The 13,048-nt window shown below is 34.0% G+C and overlaps 1 protein-coding gene across 1 annotated transcript in view; it reads right to left on the bottom strand.

Moving 5' to 3' along the window:
* col15a1b (collagen, type XV, alpha 1b) overlaps positions 1 to 13,048 on the bottom strand; it is a 62,569-nt gene that overhangs the window by 15,564 nt on the left and 33,957 nt on the right. The window contains exons 4-9 of the mRNA XM_081374318.1: positions 12,164 to 12,238; positions 11,870 to 11,968; positions 5,522 to 5,630; positions 1,840 to 1,880; positions 931 to 1,104; positions 688 to 714 (exon numbers count right to left, since the gene is read on the bottom strand). Coding sequence (XP_081230444.1) covers positions 688 to 714; positions 931 to 1,104; positions 1,840 to 1,880; positions 5,522 to 5,630; positions 11,870 to 11,968; positions 12,164 to 12,238 — 525 coding nt within the window. The remainder of the gene's footprint in view (positions 1 to 687; positions 715 to 930; positions 1,105 to 1,839; positions 1,881 to 5,521; positions 5,631 to 11,869; positions 11,969 to 12,163; positions 12,239 to 13,048) is intronic.

Genomic DNA, 13,048 nt, shown 5'->3' with positions numbered 1-13,048 from the left:
ACTATGTTTTAAACGAAATAAATATGGGTATAAATCACAGGATATGAAACTATCAAGTGACTCAATATGAAATATTTTTACTCTTTTTTTTTACATTAATTTTTATAATGATTTCACTTTATTTGGTTTGTAAATTGTAGGAATCATCTGATAGGAATCAACTTTTCTTCTCTGTAATGCTAAGAAGACCAAAAGAGAATTCATGTGCTCTATTTGAATGTCATCTGACTGGTTGTAAGATGTATGCTCTCTGTCCATGTTCATCCCCTCATTTAGTTCATTTTTGAACCCTTTGTATCATGTATTTAAACCCGGAGTTCTCCTTTTATCACTGTTCGTTTTCATCTATGTTTTACATAGTTGTGTTCTCTTGTGTTTGGATTTGATGATTAAATACTATTACCTTGGACTATTCCTGTAGTGCGCTTCATTCAACACACTGTATCGTGACACTGGTCATCTCAGAGCAATGCTAAGGTTGTTTTCTTTGTTCTTATGTTTCAAAAGAATCAAATAGTTCTGATATATTGAGTTCTACCAGAAAGGATTTGTTCAATTAACAACAATAATGTGCACAATAATGTCAATATATTAATTCAACATACTGTCCTGAATGGATGTCCTTCATGTCTACATTCAGTACATACCAGTCTAATACTCTCTGTATCTAAGCAAATTGTTACTCACTGGTTTTCCTTCTTCACCTTTGCTTCCCTGTAAAACAAGCAAGAGATTAATAAACTGTTAGCTCACTCAATCTGCTGTATACTACTGGGATATGAAATGTTTTATAATACTATGTTTACAGATAAAAGGTTAGACATCATTATCATATCCTAGTCTCACAAAGAAAAGTAGCAAAAGAATAATCAGTGCATATTCAATAACGTCTTATTATCATAGAGGAAAAAATACAGGAAATAATCATACAGGTTGCCCATCTTTCCCTGTTCTGCCTCGTCCTCCTGGTGGACCCATTGGTCCTTGTGGGCCTCTCTGTCCAGGCTGACCTGAATGTCTCGGTGGAAGAGATGGTCCAGGGGGTCCGGGGGGGCCTGGAGGTCCAGGTGCTCCACGCTCCCCTTTTTGTCCCTGGCCTGAACCCTGAGACATTTCAAGAGGAAACACTGTACTTGAACATGCAGGATTATTGCATAATTTTAAGAGCATTACTTGTATTCAAAAGTAATATCCTTTTTGCTATTACAACCAGGGTTTGAAATGAACTTTTTCAGTACAAAGAACATAAAAAAATTAAGAATGTTGAAAAATAAAAAACACAGACTGACAGCCATTTGTAGTGGTGTCCGAAACCATACTGGACATTATTGAGTGCACTCATTCTTTCCCACATAGCACCGCAATAACAAGTGTACAGCCGATGTACGCTCAATGGCTGTCCGAATTCGCTCACTCGTTTTCATTCACCTCTTCAAGTGAACTGTATTAGTGAACTAAGGTAGGGAGTAGTGATTGAGGGTTTAGGGGGGCTCATGTCTTTTCTGTCAACCAAATGCTTTTGTAATCTTTGCTATTGCTTCAATGCAAATGAACAAGCGTGCCGTTATTTGTTGCGTAGTGTTTACATGTTTAAGTAAGCCAGATATGCACAGATTCTGCACAATACGCTGTATTTAATATATCATGATGATCCACAAATTAGTCTGCGCAGATTTGGCTTACACGTACTTCCCCAGCAAAGTGAGTAAACATAATAAGTAACACGTCAAATTGGCTACTGATTTGACAGCGTTACCCGGCACAGTTGATTTGTACCCGCATTTGGCGGGTGTTAATTTCAAACCCTGATTACAACCATAAATTAAGTGTATCACTTACATCCCATGTACTCTCCCCCGTTCCTTCTGTGTGGTAAGTCCCTGAAAGAATTTACAACAAGCACTTTACATAATCAGATAGAGACCATTTTAATATTAATACTTAATTAGTTTGGAATAAAGATTTTGCAATATTTATGAAACAAGTATCTTATGCTCACCAAGGCTGTCTATTTAAATATATTTTAAAAAGTAAATTATCCTGTGATGGCAAAGTTGAATTTTCAGCATCGTTACGCCAGTCTTCAGTGTCACATGATCCTTCAGAAATCATTGGAATATATTATTGGTGCTTGAGAAACACTTCTTATTATTATCAATGTTTAAAAAAGTTGAGCCTCTTAATATTTTTGTGGAAACCATACATATTACTAAGAATTATTTGATAAATAGAAATTTCAAAAGAACAGCATTTATTTGAAACAGAAATCTTTTGTAACATTATAAATGTATATTATGGAAGTAAAATAATCTCAAATGTTTTTGAAACAAAAAGCCTGTTGAATTGCACTACTTGAAAAATAATAGGCATTGCATTAACCATGCTTGCATTTTAATGCATTGTATTTTTAGGCTTGCATTTTTATGGGCTGAAATTCAACATGGTTGAATATTTAAGCTGTGAATATTTCAATTAAAAACATTTCAAACACATTTTCATTATTAAAAATTCAATAATCCATATTCACCTTTCATATTTCACTTCCAAAATATTCAAACTGTTTAAAAATACAACCTATAATATTCAACAGGCAATTTTCGGTCCATTTTATTTCGCTTCCACAAATTCGCTTCCACAAATTCAGTGGTTCAAATTCGACAGTAAATTCAACGGAACTGCAGGAAAAGCAATAGATTATCGAGCATACTATCCATCTGCTGTTAGTCAATCCCACCAGCAGGTGGTGCAAAAGCGCGTGTTGTTGACAAAGACCAGCAACTGTTAGAGCAAGCCATTCATTCATTAAACTCATTTAACAGCAACGTAAGTGTATTTGTGATTATTATGACAGCGGTTGTATGTTAAATTCAGTGTCTTCACGGTTACTTTCCCTGTGTAGCCTACAATCATCTTTCTCTACCGTGAACAAGATTATACGTTAATGTTATTCCCCGATGCGGATACGCAGATCCAATGTTACATTTTTGAGGTTGACGTATATTTCTCTTGGTTGTTTAGTTGCCTTGAAGTCCCCATGAAATCAAAATTGACCCTATTTACTTTGTTAGCGCATATTACTAGTCTTGTGGTGAACAATTAATCCGTGCAAGAAAATTTAAAAAAAAAAATTTTTTACCATGGTAATCTTTAATCAAAATCTGAAAATGCCCCTCCCCTCTGCATTGGAGGACCTTCTCTGATGACGTAGGTTTGAGGAATTGGTTTGGGCAACGCTTAACCACTCCCCTCAAACCGTTAGTCTGTTATGAGCGAGAGATAGAGAGGAGGAGCGCTAGAGTAAAACCCTGCCCTCTGTTCAATATTCCGTTTCACTGGGAAATACGTCACAGCACTGGAGAAAAGTCGTTTGCAACTTCCGGTTCACGGGGACTTTAACTTTATATTGTGGCGATGTGCTGCATCCAAGCTATTAGGGTTTCCCTCAAAACGTCAGGATTCCCCTGCTGGACATATAAAACGCTTAACGTAGCTTAATGGACTAATTGTGATATAAAAGACCAAACTCGCAGGCAAGCAGATGGACTCAGAATAACGCACAAAGTTTAATGCTGAGCGTTTCCCAGTGATAGACTGGCATAAAGTTGGCTTGACGTTGGACATTCGCACATTTAGGGACCGTCTCTAAAGTGTATACGTCTTTGGTATACACGTTTCAAACTTCAATATCATTTGAATAGAACGACTTACTAACCAACTGTAAAGTGTTCATGTGGTGCCAGCCATAATGCGCACCCTTTGGATTTTTGATATTTATTCAAATAAATTAAAGTTTGCTATTGAAGTTAGAAACGTGTATGCCAATGTTGTATGCAACTTTTGAGACGGTCCCTAAATGTGCGAATGTCCAAATGTCAAGCCAATTTTACATTTAGGCTACATTTAGTCATTTATTTAGCAGACGCTTTTATCCAAAGCGATTTACAGTTAAACTAACAATAGGAGGACAACAATATGCAAGTACTATGACTCTTCCCAGTTTAAGCTAATGCAACGTACTACTCTCTCTCTCTCTCTCTCTCTCTCTCTCTCTCCACACACACACACACACACACACACACACACACACACACACACACATATATATATGTGTGTATATATATATATATATATATACACACATATACACACATATATATATACTCACATATATATATATATATATGTGAGTGTGCGTGTGTGTGTGTGTGTGTGTGTGTGTGTGTGTGTGTGTGTGGAGAGAGAGAGAGAGAAGAGAAAAGAAAGTGTTAATGATCAAGTGTTGATTTTATGCCAGTATATCACGAAACGCTCTGCATGAAACTTTGCGCGTTACGTTCATATTCTTAGTCCATAGTAGCCTACAGCCTACATCCCCATAAAGGTGCGAGTTTGGTCTTTCATATCACTGTATTAGTCCATAGCGTTTTGCCCCGACGGAAGGGGAATCCTTGAGTGTGAGGTATTGAGGGAAACCGATTATAATCCTGTTCATGTAGGTAGAGAAAGCTGATAACATGTAGGCTACAAAATGTAACAATGAAGTTATTGAATGAAACATAAACACAGCTTTTGTGCCTTTATCATCTTTTCCGCATATATATACTGATCATTTTCATTTTATGAATGAATGGCTTGCTCTAACTGTTGCTGGTCTTCGTCAACAACACGCGCTTTTGCACCACCTGCTGGTGGGATTGACTAACAGCAGATGGATAGTATGCTCGATAATCTATTGCTTTTCCTGCAGTTCCATTGAATTTACTGTCGAATTTGAACCACTGAATTTGTGGAAGCGAATTTGTGGAAGCGAAATAAAATGGACCGAAAATTGCCTGTTGAATATTATAGGTTGCATTTTTAAACAGTTTGAATATTTTGGAAGTGAAATATGAAAGGTGAATATGGATTATTGAATTTTTAATAATGAAAATGTGTTTGAAATGTTTTTAATTTGAAATATTCACAGCTTAAATATTCAACCATGTTGAATTTCAGCCCATAAAAATGCAAGCCCTAAAAATACAATGCATTAAAATGCAAGCATGGTTAATGCAATGCCTATTATTTTTCAAGTAGTGCAATTCAACAGGCTTTTTGTTTCAAAAACATTTGAGATTATTTTACTTCCATAGTATTTCCTGACACTTTTAATCACTTCAATGTGTCTTCCGTCCTTTCTGAATAAAAGTATTAATTTGTAAACTTTCTTACTCCAAACTTGTGAATGATGTATTATAACAGTTTCCACAAATATATTAAGCAGAAAAAACAATGTTTTCAATATTAATAATAATAAGAAATATTTCTTGAGAACCAAATCAACATATTAGAAGGATCATGTCATAATGAATTGTAGTTTATACTGATAAATAAATACGGTCTTGGTAAGCATAAGATACTTCTTTCAAAAACATAAAAAAAAAAAAAAAAAAAAAACAACTTTTGACCAGTAGTGTACTAATATCTAGAAAATAATCAATATGAACACTCACAAAAGAGGCAAAACTAAGTGTCCGCTCACCTCTAAGCAGCCTTTCGTCTTTAGGGGTCACATGTCCTGAGAACTCCCCCTCTTCCTCCTCAGGAGACACAGTGGGCGGGGCTTGCACAGGAGAGGTTGGTCTATGTATCTGTATGCAATAATACACCAACTGATACATACACTCTTACAACATAAACTGGAAATAATATATGTAGAACACATCTGAATCTATTTATGATGATTATTGTTTTTTTGTGTGGTAAAAAACACTTCATTAAAATTGTATTTCATAAAAGTATTTAAAGTTCAAGTGTGTAATTTTTTCATCATTAGTGGTACCACATGGAATTGCAGGTTTCTAAACACTCCTACCACCCCTATCTGATCCCGTCTTCCATCGTTTCAACAAACAAGTATCCCAGCCCTAAACACTGGCTATGAAACACCAGCATGGCACTAGCCAACTTGAAAAAACTTAACAGTAAGAGAAGTATCTGCCAGACGCTGTCAAACTCATTGATTAAAAACGAAAAGTAATAACAGGTTAATTCTCTCTTGTCATGTATTGCAATGCATTACACCACAGCAGGTTTGCCAGTGGTTTTCATGTCTCTTGTGACCAGTCGGCATTATTTTTACCCCTGCCATTGTCTGTTTTGGAGTGCCATATTTGAATGTACAGTATGTGAATTTAAAGCAATCATATTGCTTCAGAAGACTTGTATTGAACAAAATTTATAGTGTTATTTGATCTTGTGGGGACATATTTTTTGGTCCCTAAACAGCTAATAAATCATACTAAATTGTGTTTTTCTGAATGTAAAATATAAAACAAAAGAATGTAAGGTAACACTTTATAATAACTGCACACTATTAATCATTAGCTAAGCATTAATAAACAGTTAATTCATCATTTATAAAGCATTAATATACATTAATAAGCTGTTTATAAATACAGCTATAAATGCTTTATTCTTGGTTTATAAGCATATATATAATTAGTTTAATAATTGTATCTTCATACTTTATTAATGATCAACTAATAACTTTATGAATAACTTTATATTAATAACTAAATGAAGTATTGTTTTACAAACCAGTTATTCATGAGTTGTCAGTGATTCATAAGATCACTTAGAAAGTGTAAATAAACTATTTAAATGTACATTCATACATCTTAAATATTTCTATGTTCTGTATCGCTGTTGTGTTTGTAAAAGCTTAATGAGGCATAAATAGTCCTCACTTTAGATTAGCTCACATAGTAAACTGACCACTACTAAATGCTTTATAACTTTTATTAACATTTAGCATTTATTAACACACTAAGTAACTACTATGTCTGAATAATAAGATGCATGAATGTACATTTAAATAGTTTATTAATAATTTACTTGCACTTTCTAAGTGATCTTATGAACCACTGCCAACTCATAAATAACTGGTTAGTAAATAATGCAATACTTCATTTAGAAATGATAAATGATTATTAATAAAGTATGAAAATACAAATATTAAACACATTATAGATATGCTTATAAATCAAGAACAAAGCATTTATAGTTGTATTTATAAACTGCTTATTAATGTTTATTAATGCTTTATAAATTATGAATTAACTATGAATGTTTACTGATGCGTAACTAATGATTAACTGTCAAATATAATAGGTTGACTTTACTTAGAAAAAGTGAGGGAACTGATTGCCTTAAAATTTCTAAGTACAGAAGTGTATTCATTTTTAGTTGGCAAAATGTATTTCATTTAGTAAAGAAAACTTGTTGGTCAAGTACTGTTAACTCAAAATCATTAGTTGTGTTAACTTATTATTAGTGTTCACATTACTAGGAAAATCTTAGGAAACCGATTGCCTTAACGTTTTCAAGTAAACTGAACTAAAAAAAATAAAAAATAAAATATGTTAAGACAAAAAGCAACCACAGATCTTTGGTAAAACATTATTTATTACTCATCAATTTTCTTCAGGCATTAAAATGTACCAAACAATATACCATTCTGGAACCCCTTACATTCGAAAAAAAATTCATTAATGTAACAATATGCATTACAACAAATCATGACTGATGAATAAACAAAGAATACTGACAATCTTTCGACAAGAAACTGAATAGCTGACCCTGTAAAAATCATTGTTTGCTTAATTTTGACACTTAGAAAAACATATTTAACAGAAATAAGTAAAACCGTTGTGCTGTTTAAAAAAAAAAGGTTGACCTAAGGTTGATGGGTGACAATTTAACACTTTAATTAAAAAGAATGTTGACTTCAGTGCAACAACAAGCTATAAGGGTTAGTTCACCCCAAAAATGTCAATTCTTTCATCATTTACTCTCCCTCATGACCTTCCAAACCCATAAGACTTTGGTTAGACTTTGAAACACAAATTAAGATCCTTTTTAATGAAATCTAGGAGATTTCTGTCCCTCCATTGAAAGTCCAGGTAAACAAAACTTGAAAGATCCAAAAAGGTTATAAAAGGCATTGTAAAATTAATCAATTTGATTTTAGCATATTAATGACCTTCTTGGATCTTTTAAGTTTTGATTAACTGGACTTTTAATGGAGGGTCAGAAACCTCTCTGGTTTTCTTTAAAAATATCTAAATGTGTTTCAAAGACTAACCAAAGTCTTATGGGTTTGGAATAACATGAGAGTGACAAACTGATGACAGAATTTACATTTTTAGGTGAACAATACCTTAAACACAATCTCAAACAGCCTTCGCTTACATCAACAGAAGGTTTTTAAGTGAATGTAGGTTTGGTTTTAGAGATTTGTGTCCAAGGGAAAGAATTTAGCGCATAAATCAACATGGCACCTGGAAAGTTTTCAAGATCATCCATGACTATGGCTCCGTCTAGAATAATGCTGTGCAAGAAGACTCCAAATAGTGCTTGTGGAGGGAGAATCCTGGCTGTCTTCCCTTGTCACGGTCAGAATCCTGATTAAAGAAGTTTTGGGTGTGTCAATCACAGTCCTAATAAAAACAGGAACAGCAATATTAAAATTCTAGTTACATTACAAATCAAAATACATATCCAAAATACATATAACAAAGTATCGGGTCTACATACAACTAGCAGAGATTAATTATGGTTGTTTAAGTACTGTCTGAAACAGACAAAAAATAAATAAATAAATAACAACAGTATAATAATTAAGAACTTGCATTCGACAAAATGTTGGAATAAAAAAAAGGAAAATAAAGGAAACAGATGCAGAGTTTGCATGTCTGATCCAAGATAAGAGAGTTGAATGAAGCATATTGAATGCCTATATGTAATGTATGTGTGGGGAATCAAAGTTTTTAATTAAATATACAGAGAAAGTTACCTGTAAACATTTGTTTGAAAAAAATAAATAAAAAAAACAGGTTTCTTTTCCAAGAATGAGAGGAAGGCCATGAAGAACTGGGCACGTAGCAGTGATGTAGCCTGGCTCCGCCCTCCTGCGTACTTCCGCTCAATTTTATTTCCCTTCAGTACTACGTCTGGGATTGTGGTGTATTCTTTGGTTTCCTCCGATCATTTTTTTGGCGGTCCAATCAGCGAACAGAGGGAGTGGCTGAGAACGATGACGTTGAGGTCGTGCGCTAGTTTGAATTGTAGGGTTACGTCATGACCAAAGGTTAGCTATTGGTTGTGGCAGATCCAGAGTGACTCTGGGCAGATCCAATAGTTTTAATCTTCAACAGAATACCCGCCTACAAGGAAGTTAACGCTTGTCAATGGAGAGTGGCCAGACTCTCTGTACAAATGAAATGTACGATAGTCTGGTAGAACCAGGCTAGCAGTGATGATGCTCTGAAAAAAAAAAAAAAAGTTTAAAATGGAATATTAAATTAGCTCAAAAATATAGTAACAAAAGAATTCAGTGATGTCAGCACTGTGATAAATATGTTACAACATAGAATGAAATAAGAAAAACTGAGCTAAAACAGTACCAGAGTTTTAAGAAAGAAGCATTGACAAGCTTACCATATATTTAATTTGCGCATTAAACTCAGAAAGATCTCTTTTCAACTGCCACTTTTTTTGTTTCGAGCAGCATCTTGATCAAGCGCTGAGAAGAATTCTTGTTTGAGGCTTTTGATTGTGATGCGATTAAACTCTGCATTGATCTGTGAAAGAAAAAAAATAGTTAAATATACATTGGGCTTAAAGGGATAATTGTTTGGTTTGCATCAACATGTTGGGAATGATTTCTTGTTAAATTCATCTTTAATGCATTAAATAACTTGAAGGAACACAAACAGTTTGTGTGAAGGCATGGACTAGTTCTGGTGCAGCTTCCATGTTTTAAGCGACACTGCCACAAAAAAAAAAAACCCACAATCCTCACATTTCCATTGTATATCTCATTCCATAAAACAATTCCAGCAAATTAAGAAAATAATATTAATCTACATGTCTCATTCCACAAAACAAGCTCTGCAATTTAAGAAAATAATATAAACCTACTAAATTCTTACATATAAAGATTTATATATTTTTTTTTTCAATTACGTATCACTTTGTAGTGTTCAAACATTTTAATCTAAAGAAATCTAAAAAAAAAATGAAATAATATAAAATATAACATCCCTGTTCAACACATCTAAACATCCAATAGCTCTACAATCAGAATAAAAAAATTTCCACAGTCTAAATTGTACACACAATAAAAACATCTAAAACATAAAAAAAGTTTCTTTACTGAATACATGCCAAATATCAGTGACTTGCAAATGCGAGACTGCTAATTTCGATTAGCACAATCCAACAATTTCAATAAAATAACATCACATCCAATAATTCCATGTAATGCTAAGTCATTTAATCTGATTACTACACGATTGATTAATGTATATTAGGCAATTCAGAAATAAAAAAAAACTGACAAACAAGAACCAACTCACCTTTCCATGTGCTTCTCCCCTCAGAATCCATTGTGAATTGACTCCACCTACATGTAGAACTGCGCACTGACCATTCGAAAATTTCACAATACTCATTATTTTAAGTAGAGGATAATTCAATCAATTAAGTTGAATAACTTTCCGTGCTAAAAAGTTGTTGTTACTTAGTTAAACTCAGTAAGGTCAACTAACTTATTTAAAATAAGTTATAGTCACTAAATTGTATTAGTAAGATCATCAGTTACATTTGCAGTTATTATAAACTGTTCCCGAATGGGTAAATGCAGAAAGTTTTCTGTGAGGGTTGTGTTTGGGGTAGAGTTAGGGTTAGGGGACAGAAAGTACAGTTTGTACAGTATAAAAATGTCTATGGAAAATCCTCATAAAACAATACGAGGAGTGAAATGAAAGCCAATAACATATTTTGAAACAACATGAGTCTCCCCCCCCCATTTTGGGTGAACTATCCCTTTAGCATTAGAAAGAATGGCACACTTTACAAAGTGTGCAGAGAAAATAAAGCTACAACACTTTTGGCTCAACCCCGATGGATACTTATTCTCTTTCTCTCATGATTTGGGAGAGAACCGAAGATTTAAACCCTTTTAATGTCTCTGAATATTGTAACAAAACTTGAACCTCTTTGTTTCCTGTCTGGCAAAGATAAATAAAGCAAAATTTGTGCAAATAAATAATTACATTGACTAAAAACACACATAAATAAATACAACAATTATTCCTCCGAATGTTTATTTGATTTAATTTGTATCCTTTTTTCTAGTGTATTTGTCCTATTGATTGTTTTTTTTTTAATGGTATTACAGACTGTTTCAACTCACTGTTTTTTGTTGACAGTGAAATTGCTCTGAAAGAACAGATTAAGGGGTTGGGGGTCATTTGGGGGCTTTTATGAACGCATTGACAACATTTTGCTTAGGGCCCCCAGAAGTCTAAGACCGTCATTGTGTGCTGCTTAATATTTTTGTGAAACAGGCGATAATTGTTTTTCAGGATTCTTTGATGAACAGAAAGTTCAAAAACAGCTTTAATTTGAAATAAATATATATATTTTTTGTAACAATATATTTACAGTAACTTGTGATCAATTAAATGCATCCTGCTGAATAAAATGATTAATTTATCTCTTTTTAACTTACTGACCCCAAACTTTTTAACAGTAGGGTAAATTAATGCCTAATAACAAATACAATCAATTAATTGTTAATGGTATTATGGTCCAGGATAAAGTATGGATTTAATAAATTACACCTTATTTTTTTTTTGGAAAGTACACAGTAAGTGCTAGTGATGGGAACACATTTTTTCATGACAAAACTAGGTAATTGGATTAATATAATTTATTTGTTTTTCTAAAAAAAAAAATCAAAAAATTAATTAATTTATATTTAATTGAATCTGGTTAATAGATAATATGTTGTAATGTGTGCAATGAGGTGCTTCTGTCGAACCTTTTCTTTATCTTCTTTCTCATTTGTCCGACCAAAGATTTCTTTACGTCTCCCATGCTCTTCTTCATCATCATAATCACCATCACCACTTCTGTCCCCCTGCAAAACATTCAGCAGTGAGTCTGCTGCGCACATCACGAACAACTCCACCACAAGAGGGAGTGCCAGCTCAAGAATCATCCCCTTTCAATCTACTATTAGAAATTTGCCTGTCAAAAAATGGTCCAAGACAGTGTCATTTTATTCTGAGATGAATAAGAGTAAAGAGACAGAGAGTAACGAAAATGCACTCACACTGGGGTCATCCTCCTCACATTGCTCTTCTGCTGCCCTGGGGTCCGGTTTTATCACCAGCTGTTGGATAGAGCCCTGACAGAACAGGAGAGAAAGAGAGAGACAAATGTGGGGGTTAGTTGTTCAGCCATTTAAAACAAAATCAAGTTGCTTGTGTAAAAGATTGCTGTGTACATTTGCAGAATGCCAAGTGGTTACTCACATGGCAATCATGTTCATACATAAGCACTGCCTGGAGCTAAGAGCTCCTGTCAGAATGAAATCTGTTCTCTTATTTTCATTCTAACAGCACTTGGAGATGTGCCAGCAGCGCTTAAGGGAAGGTAATCAATTTTGTACAGTTATCAGCAGGCTTTCAGATGAAGCACCTCCTACTTTACTCATTAGGATTTAATGGGTTCTTTTAGCCATGCACATTCATTGAAATCCAGCAGAGAATTATGATGGCCATCAGCTACTCTCATTATTAAAGACATTATGAAATGTCATGGTCCAAACAACCATGAAACAATGACAATGACTTATTCAATTATAGCCATTACAGATAACACAATAACTTTCATTAGTATTACCTCCGATAGGAAATATGAAATAACAAAAGCTCAACAACAAAACTGACAAACCTCAAAAGTGCTTTTTTCCAAGAGGGCACAACAACAATTACAACTCTCTAGAAGTTTGAACCGGAGACATTTTGGGGTATACTAGCCATGTTTAAAAGTGTCATCATTTCAGTCTGCAACTGTACAGAAGTGTATGTGAGAGTTTCATTGTTCGTCATGGTCTTCTTTTCCCGAGGGAGGCCCATAGCATTATACCATTCAACACAAAGGATTCTCCCTTCCCGAAGTCTTCTCCATGCCAACAAGCCTCCCTAAACACAAT

Source organism: Scardinius erythrophthalmus (assembly GCF_964197995.2).
Source record: "Scardinius erythrophthalmus genome assembly, chromosome: 9".
NCBI classification, from domain to species: Eukaryota; Metazoa; Chordata; class Actinopteri; order Cypriniformes; family Leuciscidae; genus Scardinius; species Scardinius erythrophthalmus.
This window is presented reverse-complemented; position numbering and strand designations above follow the sequence as displayed.